Raw genomic sequence first — 16566 nt, 5'->3', positions numbered from 1 at the left:
CGATAGCACCCCCTGTCTGTCACAATGTGTGTTTATATATATAATACAGAAAAATAGTAGAGAGGTTGGGAGCATGCACTGCTGCACCCACCACACAATGAACCGCCTCAGGATCCCAAGTTAGGATCTGAGCACTGACGTCCAACGGGTGACACATCACCACCACTCTAGTCTGAATGGAAAAAAAACAGTGTGAGGTTCTTAAGGGTGGCTGGAATGCCAATCCTGCCGTCAACCCCTTCAAGTTGGAGGACCTGCTTGCTTGGCTGGATGCAGGTTAACATCATACCAAGGACAGAGCAATTATAGGTTAAGGGCCTCGCTCAAGGCTCCATTGGAGTGGAATCACTTCTGGCATTTACGGGATTCACATCAGCAACCTTCTGATTGCCAGATCCCTAGCTTCACAGCCACCACTCCGCACATGAAATATAGCAAAATATAAGAACATGGATAATATATGTAAATGTTTATCATTATTTTTCAATAGCACTGGAATTTTTAAATTATTTTTGAAATTCTATTTTTTTTTTTTGCTTTCTGAGTCTCTGCTCCACATTTCAGCTCAGTAGGTAATGTACTGCACCTTTATGTTGCTCTGCCAACCGCAAGAAAAACTTAGAAGAAGAAGTCCATTTGTGGTTCAATTGAATGTGCTCTGGTGGAATTTGGCTATCTTTGTGAGGATTTCTTTCTTCTTTGCACTTTTGCTGGATTTGTGACCATTTTGCTGCTGATTTATGGATTAAGATTAAGGGTTGTGCTTTTAGACTTGCTGTATTTGGATTGCCTGTTGACAATTACTTTTTTGAGTGTCTGAATTACAGTAGTTTTCATTGTTAAATAAGTATTTTTACTTATAAAGATTCTTGTTGACTGTTGTATGCTCAAGCCAAAGGTTTTTTGATGGTATTTTTTGGTATAGTTTTGAGCTTTTTAAGGATAAAGTACATTTTGGCCGGGCTGTTGGCTGAGACCAGCTTGTACTGTGGGAGCTTTGGCCGTCTCTCTGTGCACCTTTTCTAGGCAGGCTGGTAGGGATTCTGGTCTGCTTCCTGCGTTATCTTTGGAAAACTTGAACCCCTTTGAGAGAAAAATTATAACAACTACATGCGACTTCTCTCTTTAAGTTACTTTAGGGCATTATGCTATAATTGCCTATAGAGTAGTCAGTTGCCTAGCACCTATGTATATGGGGACACTTGTGAGATCCTATGCTCCTTCTCACCCTCTGAGGTCTGCTAATGAACACTGTCTAGTGAAGCCACCTCTGTGTGGCATCAAACCTCAATCCAGACTCTTCTCACATGTAACTCCTAGCTGTTAAAGTGAGCTGCCCACTTCCACACAAACTGCTGACTCCGTCAATGTCTTTAAGAAGTGTTTGAAGACTCTCTTGTTCTGTGGATTTCTAATTGATAATGGCTTTGATTGATTCTACTAACTTGAAAGTGCAACTAGCTTGCATTTTGTTTGGCACTCCTCAGTTGTGATCAATTTTGTAACCTTGTCCTGTAACACTTGTACAATCCCCCAGACTGATATTTACCTGATTATGTTGACCTCTTTGTATAAAATCATCTGCTAAGAAAATAAATGTACAATATATCATAAAAGCAAAGCATTTGGAAAGACACCTTTCAGAAGACATTAAGAGCAAGGCGGTGAGTGGGTAAGCAATATTCTTATGAGTACACTATGAACACGTGGCTTTTGATCACACAAATCTGTATGGTGTGGGCAAGTTCCCCTTCAATGACTGGCGGAAAGTGTTTTTCAAAATTCACTAATGCCTGGCAGTAGCTGCAAAGGCAACGATTTTCAAAAGTCACAATGCACAGGAACTTTTCAATAAATGCTTGCAGCCAGATGTTTTTTGAAGAGGCAATGTAAAGGCAGTGTTTGATCACATTTGCATAGAGGAGGTGACTCCCTCTTTAGAATTTGGCAGTGAAAGGGGGCATGAGACAAAAAGTGGTGCCTACAAAAGCAATTTTCATTTCAATAGACACTACCTGCAGCCAATTTCTCAATTTTGCACTTCAAAAGCAAACAGCGTGAATTTTAAAGTAGTTTATTGATAACTCAAATTCAAAATTTTGAATTATATGAATAAAAACTATCTTGAAGAAGTTAAAAAGGATCACATTTTAGGTCCATAGTGGTATAGCGGGTCCGCGGCTTCAAAAAAGGGCCAGTCTTAAATCCATAAAACCGCGTCACTCTACGTGGGCACGATTGCACGACCGCAGGGAGTTAACGAAGTAGTTGGGGCGAGTCGCACCTGTATGTGTGAGTGCGATAATTCTCAATTGCTTCATTGGCTTCCTGTGGAATGTGATGAAGGCGCTGTGCCCACAGAGACGTATGTGTGTATATACGGGTCGGCACAAGGAAAGAGACAGACAGAGGTTAAAAGACGTTAAAGGCAGTCTTGGCGATTGATCTGGCCACCTGAAAGGAGGAAGCAGTAAGAGCTGGGGCCCCGTGAAGGAGCCTTAGCTGTGGTGCTCTACGGACTAGTTCGCCCCACTGAACATTCGGGTGGAGTGTGGCAAGCAAGGCAGATGCCCTCCTTAGGCTTCCAAGGTGCGACCACGTGAGCGTGAAGGAAGAAGGGAGGAGAGCCGACCTTGGACAGTCTAGCCGTGATGCCTGGAGGCAGCCAAGACGGAGGTCGACCGAAAGGAGCTCATGGCTGCTGAGTCTCCGCCGGCTATGTGAGCAATGGGTGAGCCGGGGAGAATGAGAAGGAGGTGGACTGAGATCAGGAGGAGTTAGTCTGCATCTTAACCTCAGAATTTTAACGAATTTATTTATTGATTTTGTTTATTCCCACTTTTCACTGGATTTTTATGGATTTATTTATGTACTTTTTTTTTTAGAACACTGCACAATTGACACTTGTTAGTTTTACTTTTGTGTTGACTGTTTCTTAAATAAAGACACTTGGACACTTTTTCCACCATCCTCTGGCATCATCAGAGAATTGTCCTCATTTATCAGCTCATCTCGGTCATAACTATCGACTCCCATGTGGGAAGAGAGAGTCTGTAGGGGACTGGCATCGTCACACAAATACTTGGTGGAACTGGAAAAACTGCCACTAGACCAAATACAAAGGTCAAATATGACAAATGTGACAGTAAAACAACTTCAGGCCGGATGCCCAGGAGCTAAACAAGAATTTCTCTTGAATAAGAATTCTTCCTTTGGTGGATTTCTGAAGCATGAGTGACAGGGAATTCAGATGCTTGCTTATAATGCCGAGTGATCTCATGTCGTCTCAGTTGACAAAAACTCCATATTACTGTGCACCATTTGGACACACCACCCTGATAGATACTGCACGGAAGCTGTGAACACATACACAATTTTTTCTTAAAATTTTAGATTCTGGAATCCTTGTATGACCAAAAGACTGAGAGTTCCTTACACTTTGCAGATCTAGGCCACAGCCACACTACTACGTTAAAATGCAGACATTACTCTCTGTTTTTGCCATTTGTCCATACTACCATGGTGTTTTTAACTCCAAAATACTAAGAATTTTGCAAATATTCTCCAGAGCTGTATATTTCTGAAAATGCTGACCCAGCCTTGCAGAGTGAATTGATGAAAATGGAGAGTTTCGAAAATGCAGACTCTAATCATGCTTTGATTATTGTGTGTCCTTTCTCTGATTTGAAGGAGATGGACAAGGCTCCTTGTAGTGCTGTAAAATGTCACTTTACTTGCACAGGCATGACTCCCAGTCTGTATTCTCAGATGCTTTCCTCACCTTATATTTGGTAGAAATAAGAATCAAAAGATTTAAGGCCAAACATGTACAATACTCACGTGTCCCCAACAGGAGGCAGCATGTAGAGGCTCCCATCCATCACAGTCTTTCAGATCTATTTTGGCTTTTTGCTCCAGTAGAAGTTCAGCAGCTGTATGGTAGCCATTGGCAGCAGCAATATGCAACTTCAGGGGACAACACAATAATGAACATGACTCAAACAGAATCCTACAAATCATACTTAAGCTCTAGTCAAACACTCTGAAAACGACAGTGGTCACAGATGTGTGCCAGAGCTCTGTCCATATAAGTCACAACATAACCAAGTTACTTTCAGAACGACTTTGACTCTTTCATTTTTCAATCTGTACAACCTCCTCAGACTACGTAACTAGAGTGATAAAGATTCAGCACAGCTGACTTCGTTTATCAAGTTTAAGCTGTATGCCATCCAGTTAAGCCTCACACACTCCCAAAGAAATTAGCTGTACACAGTAGGCCAACCATGACAGAGGAGATGAAAGGGTAGATAAGTAGCATAGGGTCCTGAACAGCATACAGGCTTGGGCAGATCTATGGCAGATGAAATTTAATTTAAGTAAATGTAAGGAATTACACTCAGGAAGTAAAAATGTTACATTTAATTACACAATGGAAGGTCTGAAATGTAAAGTATGCCTTATGAAAAGGATCCAGGAGACGTAGTGGACTCATCACTGTCTACACCAGTGGTTCCCAAACTCGGTCTTGGGGATCCACTATGGCTGCAGGTTTTTGCTCCAACCAGATTCACAATCGGTGATAATAATCGATAACAACTGATATCATTTAATTAGCTGGTCTTTTTTACTCTTCTCTTATTCTGCATTCAGAAAAAAAAAGTATGGTTTTTATATTTATAAAACATTTAGAAAAATTTGTATTTTTTTCTAAAGACAGATGCTTAACTCTCTGTTGTTATTTTCAGATTATTTTCCCTTTTCCTGTGTAGTTTGCTCCCTTCATTTAACATTAATAGTGACCATTAACAACCAGCATCACAGACACCCAGGATGATGAAAGCTCCAACGACTTCCGTGTCAGACCCACTAATTAGTAAATAACCAATTAAATAAGCAGAAAACCTGGAAAAGCAGAATGCAAATTAGGCTGAAAATACTGTTAACGACTTAAAAAAAAGCTACATAGTCCCCATACAACTGCTTATTACCCTTTAATAAAAATCTACCAAACTTAGTTTGTAATTTCTACATTGGACTCCAAAACACAGGAAATAATGACTCACTTAATTAGGCTAGGAGTCCAACAAAAAATGGAGGTTGGTTGGAACAAAAACCTGCAGCCACAGGACCGAGTTTGGGAACCACTGGTCAACACCCAAACAATGTACAGAAGTGATCAAGAAGGCTAACAGGAGGTCAGGGTATCAAGCATGAAGGCAAGGTAGGTTGTGCTTAAGCTTTATAACACACTAGTGAGGCCTCAGATGGAGTACTTTGTGCAGTTTTGGTCTCCATAGCAGACAAAAGACACAGCAGTGCTACAGAAGGTCTTGAGGTGAGCAACTAGGTTTAATATGAGCTATGAGGAAAGACTGATAGAACCAAACTTTTTCAGTTTAACCAAACAGAGATTAAGTGGTGACATGAGCAAAGCGTTTAAAACTTTGAAGACAGTGGAAACCAGCTAGCTGTAGCTTTATAATATTGTATAAGAACTCAAAGACGTAGTTAGAAGCAATAGCGCACAAATGATAAAAGGTTTTTCTTCACACAAAAAACAGTCACATGGAATAAATTACTAACTAGTGTAGTGGAGAGTAGGACTTTAGGGACCTTCACATATTGACTTGATTATTTTGGAGAAACCAGGCGAACAGGATGGACAAGCTTTTTGGGCTGAAATGCCTGTTCTTGTTAAAATTTTCTAACGATCATTAAAGCTGTCTGACTGTGCACTTACCTGTCTAAACTGTCACATTATCTTCAACGAATACCAACAGACATGAATACTAAATCCAGCCCCATACTACAGAGAAATGAAAAAAAAAACAAAAAAAAAAAACACTTACTAGAGACGCCTTGTTACCATCCGGAGTGTTGAGATCAGACCCAGCCTGAATTAGCGCCCTGATATCTGCAACCATTTGACTTTCTTTGGCTACACGGCATTCATTGATCTTCTCCTGTGTGATACCTGAACAGGAAGAAGCAGCAGTTAATAAAAACTGGTCAGAGTGTCTTACATTCTTAGGTGTTAGATGTAGGTAGCCATTAGATCTTTTTCCACTCATCGTGTGAAATCTGTCCTTCACAGCTTGTCCAAAACTCACCCATAGAAAAATTTTACTACTCAAAGGCTGATCTTTGATTGCACATTAGACTTCTCATTTATATTTTATTTAAGAATCAACTTTGTCGCAGATGTTTCTCCAAAAATTCCTTAGGAAACAAAGCTTCAGACAAAAAGGAGACATGACATATGACTGAGGTAAAAGCAGTCAAACTTGAGAATTTAGTTTGAAGAGCATGTTAGGTTTTCTGAGATCTCTTTCGATTTATGTTTTCATCTCTTTCATAATGTTTATTTATTATTGGACTGATAGGTTTTTCCTAGGCGACTTACTGTAAATGATCTGAGATAGGATTGGTTTTCCATTCACCTTGTCTTTTCAATTGTAGCAGAGGCAGATGAAGTGACTTGCTCAAGGTCACACAGTGGTGTCAGTAGTGGGATTTGAACCCACATCCTTAGAGTTTGAAGTCTGAAGTCTAAAGTCTTAACCACTATGACACATTGCCTGCCTTTTCTTAAAGGATGAGTATGATCTAACTGGAGCACAGTAATATAAATTAGAGCAACTAGTACTATTATTCAGAAGCAAGGTTTTGTAATCATAGTAAAGTGTTTTATTACCACAAATAACTGTCCAAACATGTCACCTTATATTACTGAGCACACAATTCAAATACTTTTAAACTACTATATATATATATATATATATATATTGTGGAGGATGGCCGGCTGTTTATCCCGCCAATACCCCAAGCCGCCAGGTGGAGCCCTCCTTGCAGCATGGAGGTCCCCAGAAGACCAGCAGGGCATCATGGACAATGGAGTTTTTATGCACCGCCCGGCTGGATGCCATGGGGGCCACGAGAGGGAGCTGCAGAGAGGACCGAAGAGTTCTTCGTGCCCTATGACCCGGAAATTTGTCATAGGAAGAGCGACGGGCTTCCGGGGTGAGAAAAAGCATTGTTTACCCTGACCCGGAAGGAATAAGGACTTGTGGACTGTTGGGCAGGAACACCTCCGGGTCAGGGAGTATAAAAGGACTGTGGGAGCTCCCAGACAATGAGCTGAGCTGGGTGGAAGGGTGGCAACGCGTCTGGGAGCTGGAGGATTGTTTACTGATTGTATTGGTGATTTATATGAGTATTGTGGTGGAGAGTGTGCTTTGTGCACTGTGGCGACAAAATAAAGTCAACTTGAGGACTTTTACCTGGTGTCTGGAGTCGTGGACAGGGGTTCAAGGGAGCGAGAGCGCCCCCTATCGTTCACAGTGGCGTAGCCGGCAGGATACTCTAGCGTCTATTGCAGAGGACCTGAATAAAATATTTCTGTGGGTAACGAACCCCAAGAAGACTACGGAATCAGGAATCACCACAGCATCGCCAGAACCCGAAAATTCCGAGTCCAAAATGGGGAAGAAGAAGGGCAAGCAGAGCAATATCGCCAGCGGGAGTGACCTGTGTGTAATGGCCGATGCTCAGGAGGAGTTAAGGAGTGGCCTTTCAAGTCCGGAGAAACCTCCAGGAAGCAACGATCACTCTTAAGGTAAGTGCCGGGAACGACATTACAAATCCTTTTATTGTTACTCACTTTGTCCCGTGCATGTATCTTGGAGATGATCACCTGGAGGCTCCGAGGGAAAAAGGAGACTACCCCGGAGACAACGGCCCGCTCCTGTCGGAACCTGAGCACAGGGGAAAAGACTTCCGCATGATGGCAGCCGACGAGGGACACGGTAGCAAACCCGGTGCATTCTGGGAAGGAGGAGCTCCGCGTCCCGCTGTTTGCGCCTTCGAGCTCGAAGGAACGGACTTGGTCTTTCCGAAGGGGAAGGGAGAGGCGAGCGAGGCATCGCTCAACCCACAAGAAGGTAAGGAGGGTCGGGAAGTAGCTGATCGGGATGTCACAAAAGTATTAAAGACAGACCGCAGTTCGCCGAAGAAGGCAACTCAACCCTCTGAGAACTCCAAGTCCCAGAAGCCTCCGCGAGACCCGTCAGAGCACGTGCCAGATGCGGGCGTGCTCATTGGCTCCCGGCCGGCAGAGAAGACAGACAAGGAAGTAAGTCTTATGCCGGTCGAAATAAATAATGACTTGCGGGAACTCGAACGCTTAATCGAGCCCGTAGCAAGTTTCTTACAGGTCCTGACGACCATTGAAAAGATCGTCGGGGAGTTGGGAGCTGCAGCCAGAGAGCCTTTGGAGAAGGTGAGGGCCTACGTGTGGCGATTTGGTGGGGAGCCTCCCGTAATGAATAATGCGGCGATACAGGTAGGCGTGACCGTATCGTACATAATAGAGGGACGCGGTGTGATCCGGGCCCGCGTTTAATAAGTAGCGGGTGCCAATACACGGCATGCCCTACAAGAGAGGCCGGTACGTTAACCGAGTGGTCAGCGGAAGGGCTAATCGATCCGGGGCAGCTAGACAGTGCTGATTCCCGGAGCGAGACGGCCCTTAAGACGCCGCCAAAGGTAATTTGTAAATCAAGAGGGGTGCAGACAGTAAAGGGGCTCTCTTCTTGTAATAGAGAGATCCAGACTGTATATAAGCCCCAGATTAAACAGGAGGGCTCTAAGATTAAACCGAGGTCTCCTGACAAGAAAGGTATAGAAGCAGAAAGAAAAAACACCGTTAGAGGCGGCAGGGGTTTCTCTCCCAGCAAGAGAAGGGGCGGACCTAACATTTCCTTATTGTTTTCAGTCCCGTAGGGGGAGAATACCAGGAGGACAGAGGCAGTGCTATGGGTGCCGAAGGTTGGGCCACATTTGGCGATACTGTCCTTGGTGAGAGGGGGACAAGATATCGAATTGGAATAATATTCCCCCTAGGTTCTCCAGGGACCAAGATATATGGCGTTATTTCAGTGCCACTATTCTGAGCACACGTAAAAAAATATTGCAAGTGCAAGTGTTGCATTTTGAGGAGAAATTTATTTTGAGCGTACAAAAGCTGAATTTGAGTGAACAAAATTCATTGCTGCGTGCAAAAAATGTATTTCAGTGTTTGCACTTATCCATATACACACACACAATAGCACCCCTCTCGCTCAGTTTTTCATTTGCGCTTGCTGCAATGTGTTGCTTGCGCTCACAACATTCTCTGCTGCAAGCTCAACTCTCTGTACACCGTTATAAGTGTGCCACAAAACCAACCAATCACAGACTTGGTTTCAAAAATTCTGATTGGCTCTTACGGTCTCCAATCAGCTCGCTAGCTGCTGCATTCATTGTGGCACATCTGCGAGATGCTTCTGGTGATTTTATACATTCTTGCCTATCAATTACCACTAATGTAAATCACAGTAAGAAGAACATGAAAACAAAGGCATTCTTTTTAAATTGTTGTATTTATTGGAAAAAAAGCTTACACAAAATAACATTACTCCCAAAAGTACCTATTCTGGAATAATGACTATTATATATGTTTGTGGATTTGAAGGAGCTTCAGGATCCAGGCATTGACTGGGAGAGTACTACACCAACGATAGTCTTAACAAATAATATATTTTAAAATAAAATAATTAAAGATATTATCCGCAAATTGGGGTTTAATTGAGTTTAGCTGGATTTAGCTACATTTCGGACTGTTTCATTTCGAGCTGATTGGAGACCGTAAGAGCCAATCAGAATTTTTGAAACCAACTCTGTGATTGGTTGGTTTTGTGGCACATTTATAACGGTGTACAGAGAGTTGAGCGCTTGCAGCAGAGAATGTTGTGAGCGCAAGCAACACATTGCGAGCAAGCGCAAATGAAAAAACTGAGCGAGAGGGGGTGCTATTGTGTGTGTGTATATGGATAAGTGCAAACACTGAAATACATTTTTTGCACGCAGCAATGAATTTTGTTCACTCAAATTCAGCTTTTGTACGCTCAAAATAAATTTCTCCTCAAAATGCAACACTTGCACTTGCAATATTTTTTTACGTGCGCTCAGAATAGTGGCACTGAAATAACGCCATAAAGATATTCAGACTAATCAAGGCTCAACCGGAACGTCCTCTTGGAGGAAGACTTCCCTCTCGGGGCAGGCCGCTCTGAATCTTTATAATTCGTCGCTGGGGATACTGTGGAGGATGGCCGGCTGTTTATCCCGGCCAATACCCCCAAGCCGCCAGGTGGAGCCCTCCTTGGAGCATGGAGGTCCCCAGAAGACCAGCAGGGCATCATGGACAATGGAGTTTTTATGCACCGCCCTGCTGGATGCCATGGGGGCCACGTGAGGGAGCTGCAGGGAGGACCGAAGAGTTCTTTGTGCCCTATGAGAAAAAGCATTGTTTACCCTGACCCGGAAGGAATAAGGACTTGTGGACTGTTGGGCAGGAACACCTCTGGGTCAGGGAGTATAAAAGGACTGTGGGAGCTCCCAGACAATGAGCTGAGCTGGGTGGAAGGGTGGCAACGCGTCTGGGAGCTGGAGGATTGTTTACTGATTGTATTGGTGATTTATATGAGTATTGTGGTGGAGAGTGTGCTTTGTGCACTGTGGCGACAAAATAAAGTCAACTTGAGGGCTTTTACCTGGTGTCTGGAGTCGTGGACAGGGGTTCAAGGGAGCAAGAGCGACCCCTATCGTTCACAATATATATATATATATATATATATATATATACATATATATATATATATATATATATATATATATACACATATATATATATATATATGTCAAGACACTACTTGTAGAATCTGAGCCCATTGTGTGATTTTGCTGAAATCTCTGCTGAAGCTCAAAAGGAGAAACTTGTGAGAATACCGGGGTATTTTTTACTCAGGAGAAAAACCTAAGCAGCATGAGACAGAAGAAAATGTCTCTTTCTTATTTCTTTTTAATCTCATTGTTATTGAGGAGATACCAAAAGATATTGAGGAGATTTTTTAAATTTTTTTATTCCTATAGGCGGTTTAGAGCAGCTGATGCTCATGTCTGGGTTGATAGCAGCATCTCTTCAATTTAATTTAAAAATTCATTCAGACATTTATAGTACCAAGCCAGAGGCCAAATCATTGAGAGCAGCATCTCTTCAATTTAATTTAAAAATTCATTCAAACATTTATAGTACCAAGCCAAAGGCCAAATCTTTACATTAATAATTGTTAAAAAGGAGCTTCTGTAAAGGTTGCTGCACCCAGAATTAATATTGTGAAAAAAAAGAGATGATGAAAGGATGGAGATGAGAAATGGGAACTGTCTAAATGTATTGAGTAAGACACTGAAGACAGCAAAATAGATAAAATCTTCACATTAAGGAGGGGAATCCTGGCCCTGCAGAGCTCCAGTTAATGCACTGCTTTAATTCAATTAATTTCTTGATTAAAAAAACAATGCCCTTGGTTAGTAGAACTTGAAATGTAATTTGATATCAAGCTGCTTGCACATGTTAATTTTGGACTGTATTGTAAAATCCTTCCAGTGTGTGTTTTACTTTCCTGGGAAACCAACACAGTGAATTGCAAAGAATTATAAAGTCTCAATCTCATAACTTTACTGTTCTTTTTTTTTTTTTTTAATTTATGAAAGACAGCTACCCGATCATGAACAAATTTGCAGGTAAAACTTGCACCAAAGCAGTGGACTAACTACCACCACCCTTGTTATGTGTGACCCATAATTAATTGTCTTCAATTTAACAAAAATAAATAATCAAGAAATGAAATTCTTCAAAGAAAGTGAACTAAAAATCCAAAAAATGTTAGAAAATGATGGGATTCCTATGTACTAAAAGACATGGCAGCAGTCGCATTATTACTAATTTCTGTAACAGCAAGACTGAGCCATCTGATTAAATGAGGAGTTCAATCGTCTGGTCTGACAGACGGAGTGACTTGAAGTGGTTGCACCTTGAGTTTGAAGGCCATTTTAGATCTGTTTGGAAGATTTCCTTGATTGTTTTTCCACCATTTGAGCAATCTTTTATTCTTGGGTCAATTTTTCTCTTGCGGTCATGTTCAGGGATGTTAGCTACCGTCCCATGGGCCTTAAACATCTTCTTAATATTGGCAACAGTGGTCACTGGAACATCAAGCTCTTTGGAGATGGTGTAGAAGCTGTTATGTTAACCACATCTGGCTATGACCTTCTTTCCCACAACGCTGTGCTTTTCCTTCTCTCTTCTATTTTAAGTGACACAAGATAACTGAGTGAGTACTGCTCTCCACTTAAAGGATAAACTTGATTGTTATGAAGTTGAAGTCATTTCTGCACAATCCACTAATTTAAAAATTTAAAAAAAAAATACAACTAGCCCACTATTGTGTTTTATAAATAAGCTACTGGGTACCAGAGTCCTAATGTAAAAACAAAAAAGCCTTAACTCTTACCAAAAATGTCCACTTTGAAGTATCAAAGGTTTCAATTTAAGAAAACACTCCTTTAATGTTTCTGAGGCATGCTTGTGACAACCAAAGTAAACTGGAAATATTATGTCTTATCCCAGATTCCTGGTACTATGTTCATGAGGTAAGTACAGGTAGTCCCCAGGTTACGGACATCCGACCTACGACATACGAACGGGGCTGCAGCTGCGACATATGCGCCTCAGTAACTGCCGCTCCGTCATCTTCGGCCTGGGGACGCTGCAAGTGGTGGCTGAACAGAGGCTGCAGGGGGGCAATTTCGCTGTCCGCGCAGTGTAGTATCTCTCGGGTGGTTTCACCGCCCACCCACCACACATGCTGCCCCGTTCATTCTCGGTGGGTGGCTGGTAATGCTGCAAGCGGTGATCCTGAACGGAGGCCATTGAGGGTGAATGGGGCGGCAGGGGGTAGCATTGTAGTTTGCATTGGATGGCTGCCTATTGAATGGGGGCAATTCATTACCCGCCTTTGGCCGCACCGTGTTCGTTCTCGGTGGGCGGACACTGCAGGCAGCATACTGTAGTGGAGGTGACTGTGAGGTGGGCTGGTTGTGAACTGCTCCTCGCCACCCCCATTCATTCTCAATAGCAAGCCTGCTTGTACTGTTACGCATATAGCAGGATGGTGTCTCTTGTCAGTACATCAGACGTGTTGATGACGGGTGCCTTCCAGCTGTGATAACGTGTACAGTGCTGTGCAGAAAAGCTCATCTTAATCTTTTGTCTTCACCCTTCAACAATGTCTCTGAAACACAAATCTGATGCAAGTGGTGGTGATACAGTAAAGAAGAGAAAAACCATCACCATTGAAAATAAAGTAGAAATAATAAAAAGGTCAGAGAGAGGTGAAACTCCATCATTCATTGGCAGTGCACTTGGTTACAGTTGGTCAACAATAGCAAACTCCTGTCAATCATGAAGAATCCACTGCATCCACTGAACAGGATCATCTCCAGGCAGAGGAGTAGCTTCAGTGACAGACTTTTGTCACCGTCCTGCTCCACTGACAGACTGAGGAGATCGTTCCTCCCCCACACTATGCGACTCTTCAATTCCACCCGGGAGTAAATCACGAACATTAATTTTATTTTAATTCTTTTCATTTTTATTACTATTTAATTTAATATTGTTTCTTTGTATCAGTATACTGCTGCTGGATTATGTGAATTTCCCCTTGGGATTAATAAAGTATCTATCTATCTATCTATCCATTTATTAAATTTATGTACCTTTTCCGACTTACATACAAATTAAACTTAAGTACAGTCCCTATCTCGTACGTAACCTGGGGACTGCCTGTATACATTTCTTGCCTACTTGTCTGTTCACAGTGGGTGCCATCGGTGGATTTATGACAATCCCCCCTCCACCACCCCCAAGTGATAAGCTATCATTTTGCTTATTTTCCTACTTTTGCTTCTGCAGTTCTTTTTCTTCAGTGGTTATGTTCTGCGATGGCTTCTAACAACAGACAGATGCACACTTAAATCATATAATTATTTTTTTCTAAACACCGCCTACTTTTCACCTATTATGATTTGTGTTGTTATTTCACATAGCCTACAGAGTAACATTCACGCCAAGTGGCAGAGAGAGGGTGAACACGCAAATAAGAGTTTCATTGGATTATGTACAAATAATAAATCTGAAATCAACGGATTACACTGAATTGCATTTTTAATAAAAGCCTCACATTTTAGAAAGTGCCAAGCCACCTGCAGGTCGCGTGCATGATAAAAAAAAGAAAAAGGCAAAGTGCACAATATAGCAAAAAATCAAAGAAACAAACTGAAGTGTTACAAACCAATTGTTGAACTTTTTAATGCACAACAAGTCACTCTTGCTGAGGACATAATAATAAAAGAACCGTGGACAATGTTTTTGAGTTATTAAACTCATTGACCTTGACTGATACCGATCAATCCATAAATACAGAGGGAGAGAACATCAAACTCCATGCAAGGCTGGTGCTGTGAAGCAGGAATGACAGCTCTGTGCTACCACTCTGCCTATCTTAAAACATCCAGACTAAACTTAGTAAAGTTCTGCCTGATTAAAACTAAATGTATGCCTATAATCTCTGTTCAGGTTACCACCAAAGCACACACACGCATTACCAATCCAGCGGCGATCATGTGACTTTTTTATTCATTATTGTCAATGGTCTACAGAAAACAGATGGCAATTCACATCCTTTCCATTCACATCATGCTTCGTGATGACTTTCTGAGGAGAATCCACACTCCTGGCCTCAAAATGTGCAGCAAAGTGAAGCACAAAGCTGGCCTTCTTTCAAAATGGCTGAATCTTATAACAATACGTTTGCCTTTTTCATTCTTAAAAAGACACTGGGATGCTGTATTGCAAAATGTGTGTAATCTGAAGACATGGATCAATACTCAATAATATTTTTGGATTGAAAAATTGACAAAGTTGATAGGATTTAAGGCATTTTTTTTTACATTGGGACCCCAGTACCCACTGGTTACATTACAAAATGCAAGAGCAGTCAAGGGGATTTTTTTTTTTAATTTATAAAATATGGTTCGCTTTAGAGTACAATTTCATGTGGCAAGTTAACCTATATAACATGATTGTGAAGAAAAAACTTCACAATCATGTTACGGAAAAATAATGAACCTGTCCTTTAAACTGCATTAATGAGTAATAACAGGGTTGAAGACACCTGTCATGCTAATTAAAATGAAATAAAAATGAAGAAAAATTAAACATAAATACAGTGGGGGGAAAAAAGTATTGAAAGCATCAACATTTTTTTGCTAAATATATTTCCAATGAGACTATTGCGATGGTATTAACTTAAAGAATCCACAAATATAAAGAATTCACAACATTAAATGCCATAAATAAATGTATGTGTAATAAAGTGGAATATGAAACACAATAGGAAAAAGCAGTACACGAAGGTAAGGCAAGGAAAGGAAGCAGCTGAAATCCGTAAGTACGTAGTTAGAAAGTATTTCCACTTCCTATCTGTGCAAATTAATATCAGTTGGGTTAGTACATATTGATGGGCTATAAAAAGGTAATTTGCTACTAAGGTGTCACACAAGAAACATCTCATAATGGGTAAAAGCAAAAAGCTCTCCCAAGACCTTCACAACCTTGATTGTTGAAAACCATATCAATGGAACTGATTACAGATGTACTGTATTTCAAAACTTCTAAATCCTCCAGTAAGCACCATTGGTGTCATTGTCCGTAAGTGGAAGGAACATCAGTCCACCATGAACCGGCTAAGGTCAGAAGCTCCTCAAATGTTTTCTGACAGGGGAGTTAGAAGGATAGTCAGCAGAGAAACCCAAGAGCCAAGGACCACTCAGAAAGAGCTCCATAAAGACTTGGGGGCAGCAAGTACAATTGTTACAGAGAAAACAATAGACAATGCACTCCACCAGCAAGACCTCTATGTGCGCTCACTCCACAAGATTTCATTACTGAAGAAGAGGTATGTTCAATCTTCATTTAAAGTTTGCTACACAACATTTGGACAAGCCTATGAAATACTGGGAGAATGCAGTCAGGTCAGACAAGACCAAAGTTGAACTTTACACACCATGTTTGGAGGAGAAATAGTACTGCACATCACTCAAGAAACACTATACCAACAGTGAAATTTGGAGGTGGCAGACTTCACGTAATTGAAGGAATGATGAATGGGGCCATGTACCAAGAGATTCTTGACATGAATCTGCTGCCATCCACCAGTATAAGGATGAGACATGTGTGGACCCTTCAGCCGGACAACGATCTAAAACATATAGCAAAGGAAACTCTCAACTGGTTTCAGAGAAAGAAAATCACGTTGTTAGAATGGCCCAGTCAATCACCTGACTTAAATCCAACTGAACATTTGTGAAAGGAACTAAAGATTACAGAGGGCCCCCTAGAATCTTCAAGATTTAAAGACAATCACTTAAGAATGGGTCAGAAATTATACCTGAGCGCTGCAGGCAATTGGTTTCTTCATAAAGGAAACATCTTGAAGCTGTCATTACAAACAACGGCTTTTCCACTAAGTATTAAAATAGCGTGTTCAATCCCTTTTCCCTGTGTAATTCCACTTTATTACAGATACCTTTATTTATGGCTTTTATTGTTGTGGATTCTTTATA

The 16566-nt window shown here is 41.4% G+C and overlaps 1 protein-coding gene across 2 annotated transcripts in view; it reads right to left on the bottom strand.

Annotated features, from left to right (window-relative positions):
- ppp1r16a (protein phosphatase 1, regulatory subunit 16A) overlaps positions 1-16566 on the bottom strand; it is a 180008-nt gene that overhangs the window by 31297 nt on the left and 132145 nt on the right. For both annotated transcript variants that reach the window (XM_039753803.1, XM_039753804.1), the window contains exons 6-7: positions 5853-5977; positions 3841-3966 (exon numbers count right to left, since the gene is read on the bottom strand). In XM_039753803.1, the coding sequence (XP_039609737.1) occupies positions 3841-3966; positions 5853-5977 (251 nt within the window). The remainder of the gene's footprint in view (positions 1-3840; positions 3967-5852; positions 5978-16566) is intronic.

The sequence above is a fragment of the Polypterus senegalus genome, chromosome 5 (genome assembly GCF_016835505.1).
Source record: "Polypterus senegalus isolate Bchr_013 chromosome 5, ASM1683550v1, whole genome shotgun sequence".
Classification (NCBI taxonomy): Eukaryota; Metazoa; Chordata; class Cladistia; order Polypteriformes; family Polypteridae; genus Polypterus; species Polypterus senegalus.
Note: the sequence above shows the minus strand (reverse complement) of the source record. Positions and strands in the feature narration are given on the sequence as shown.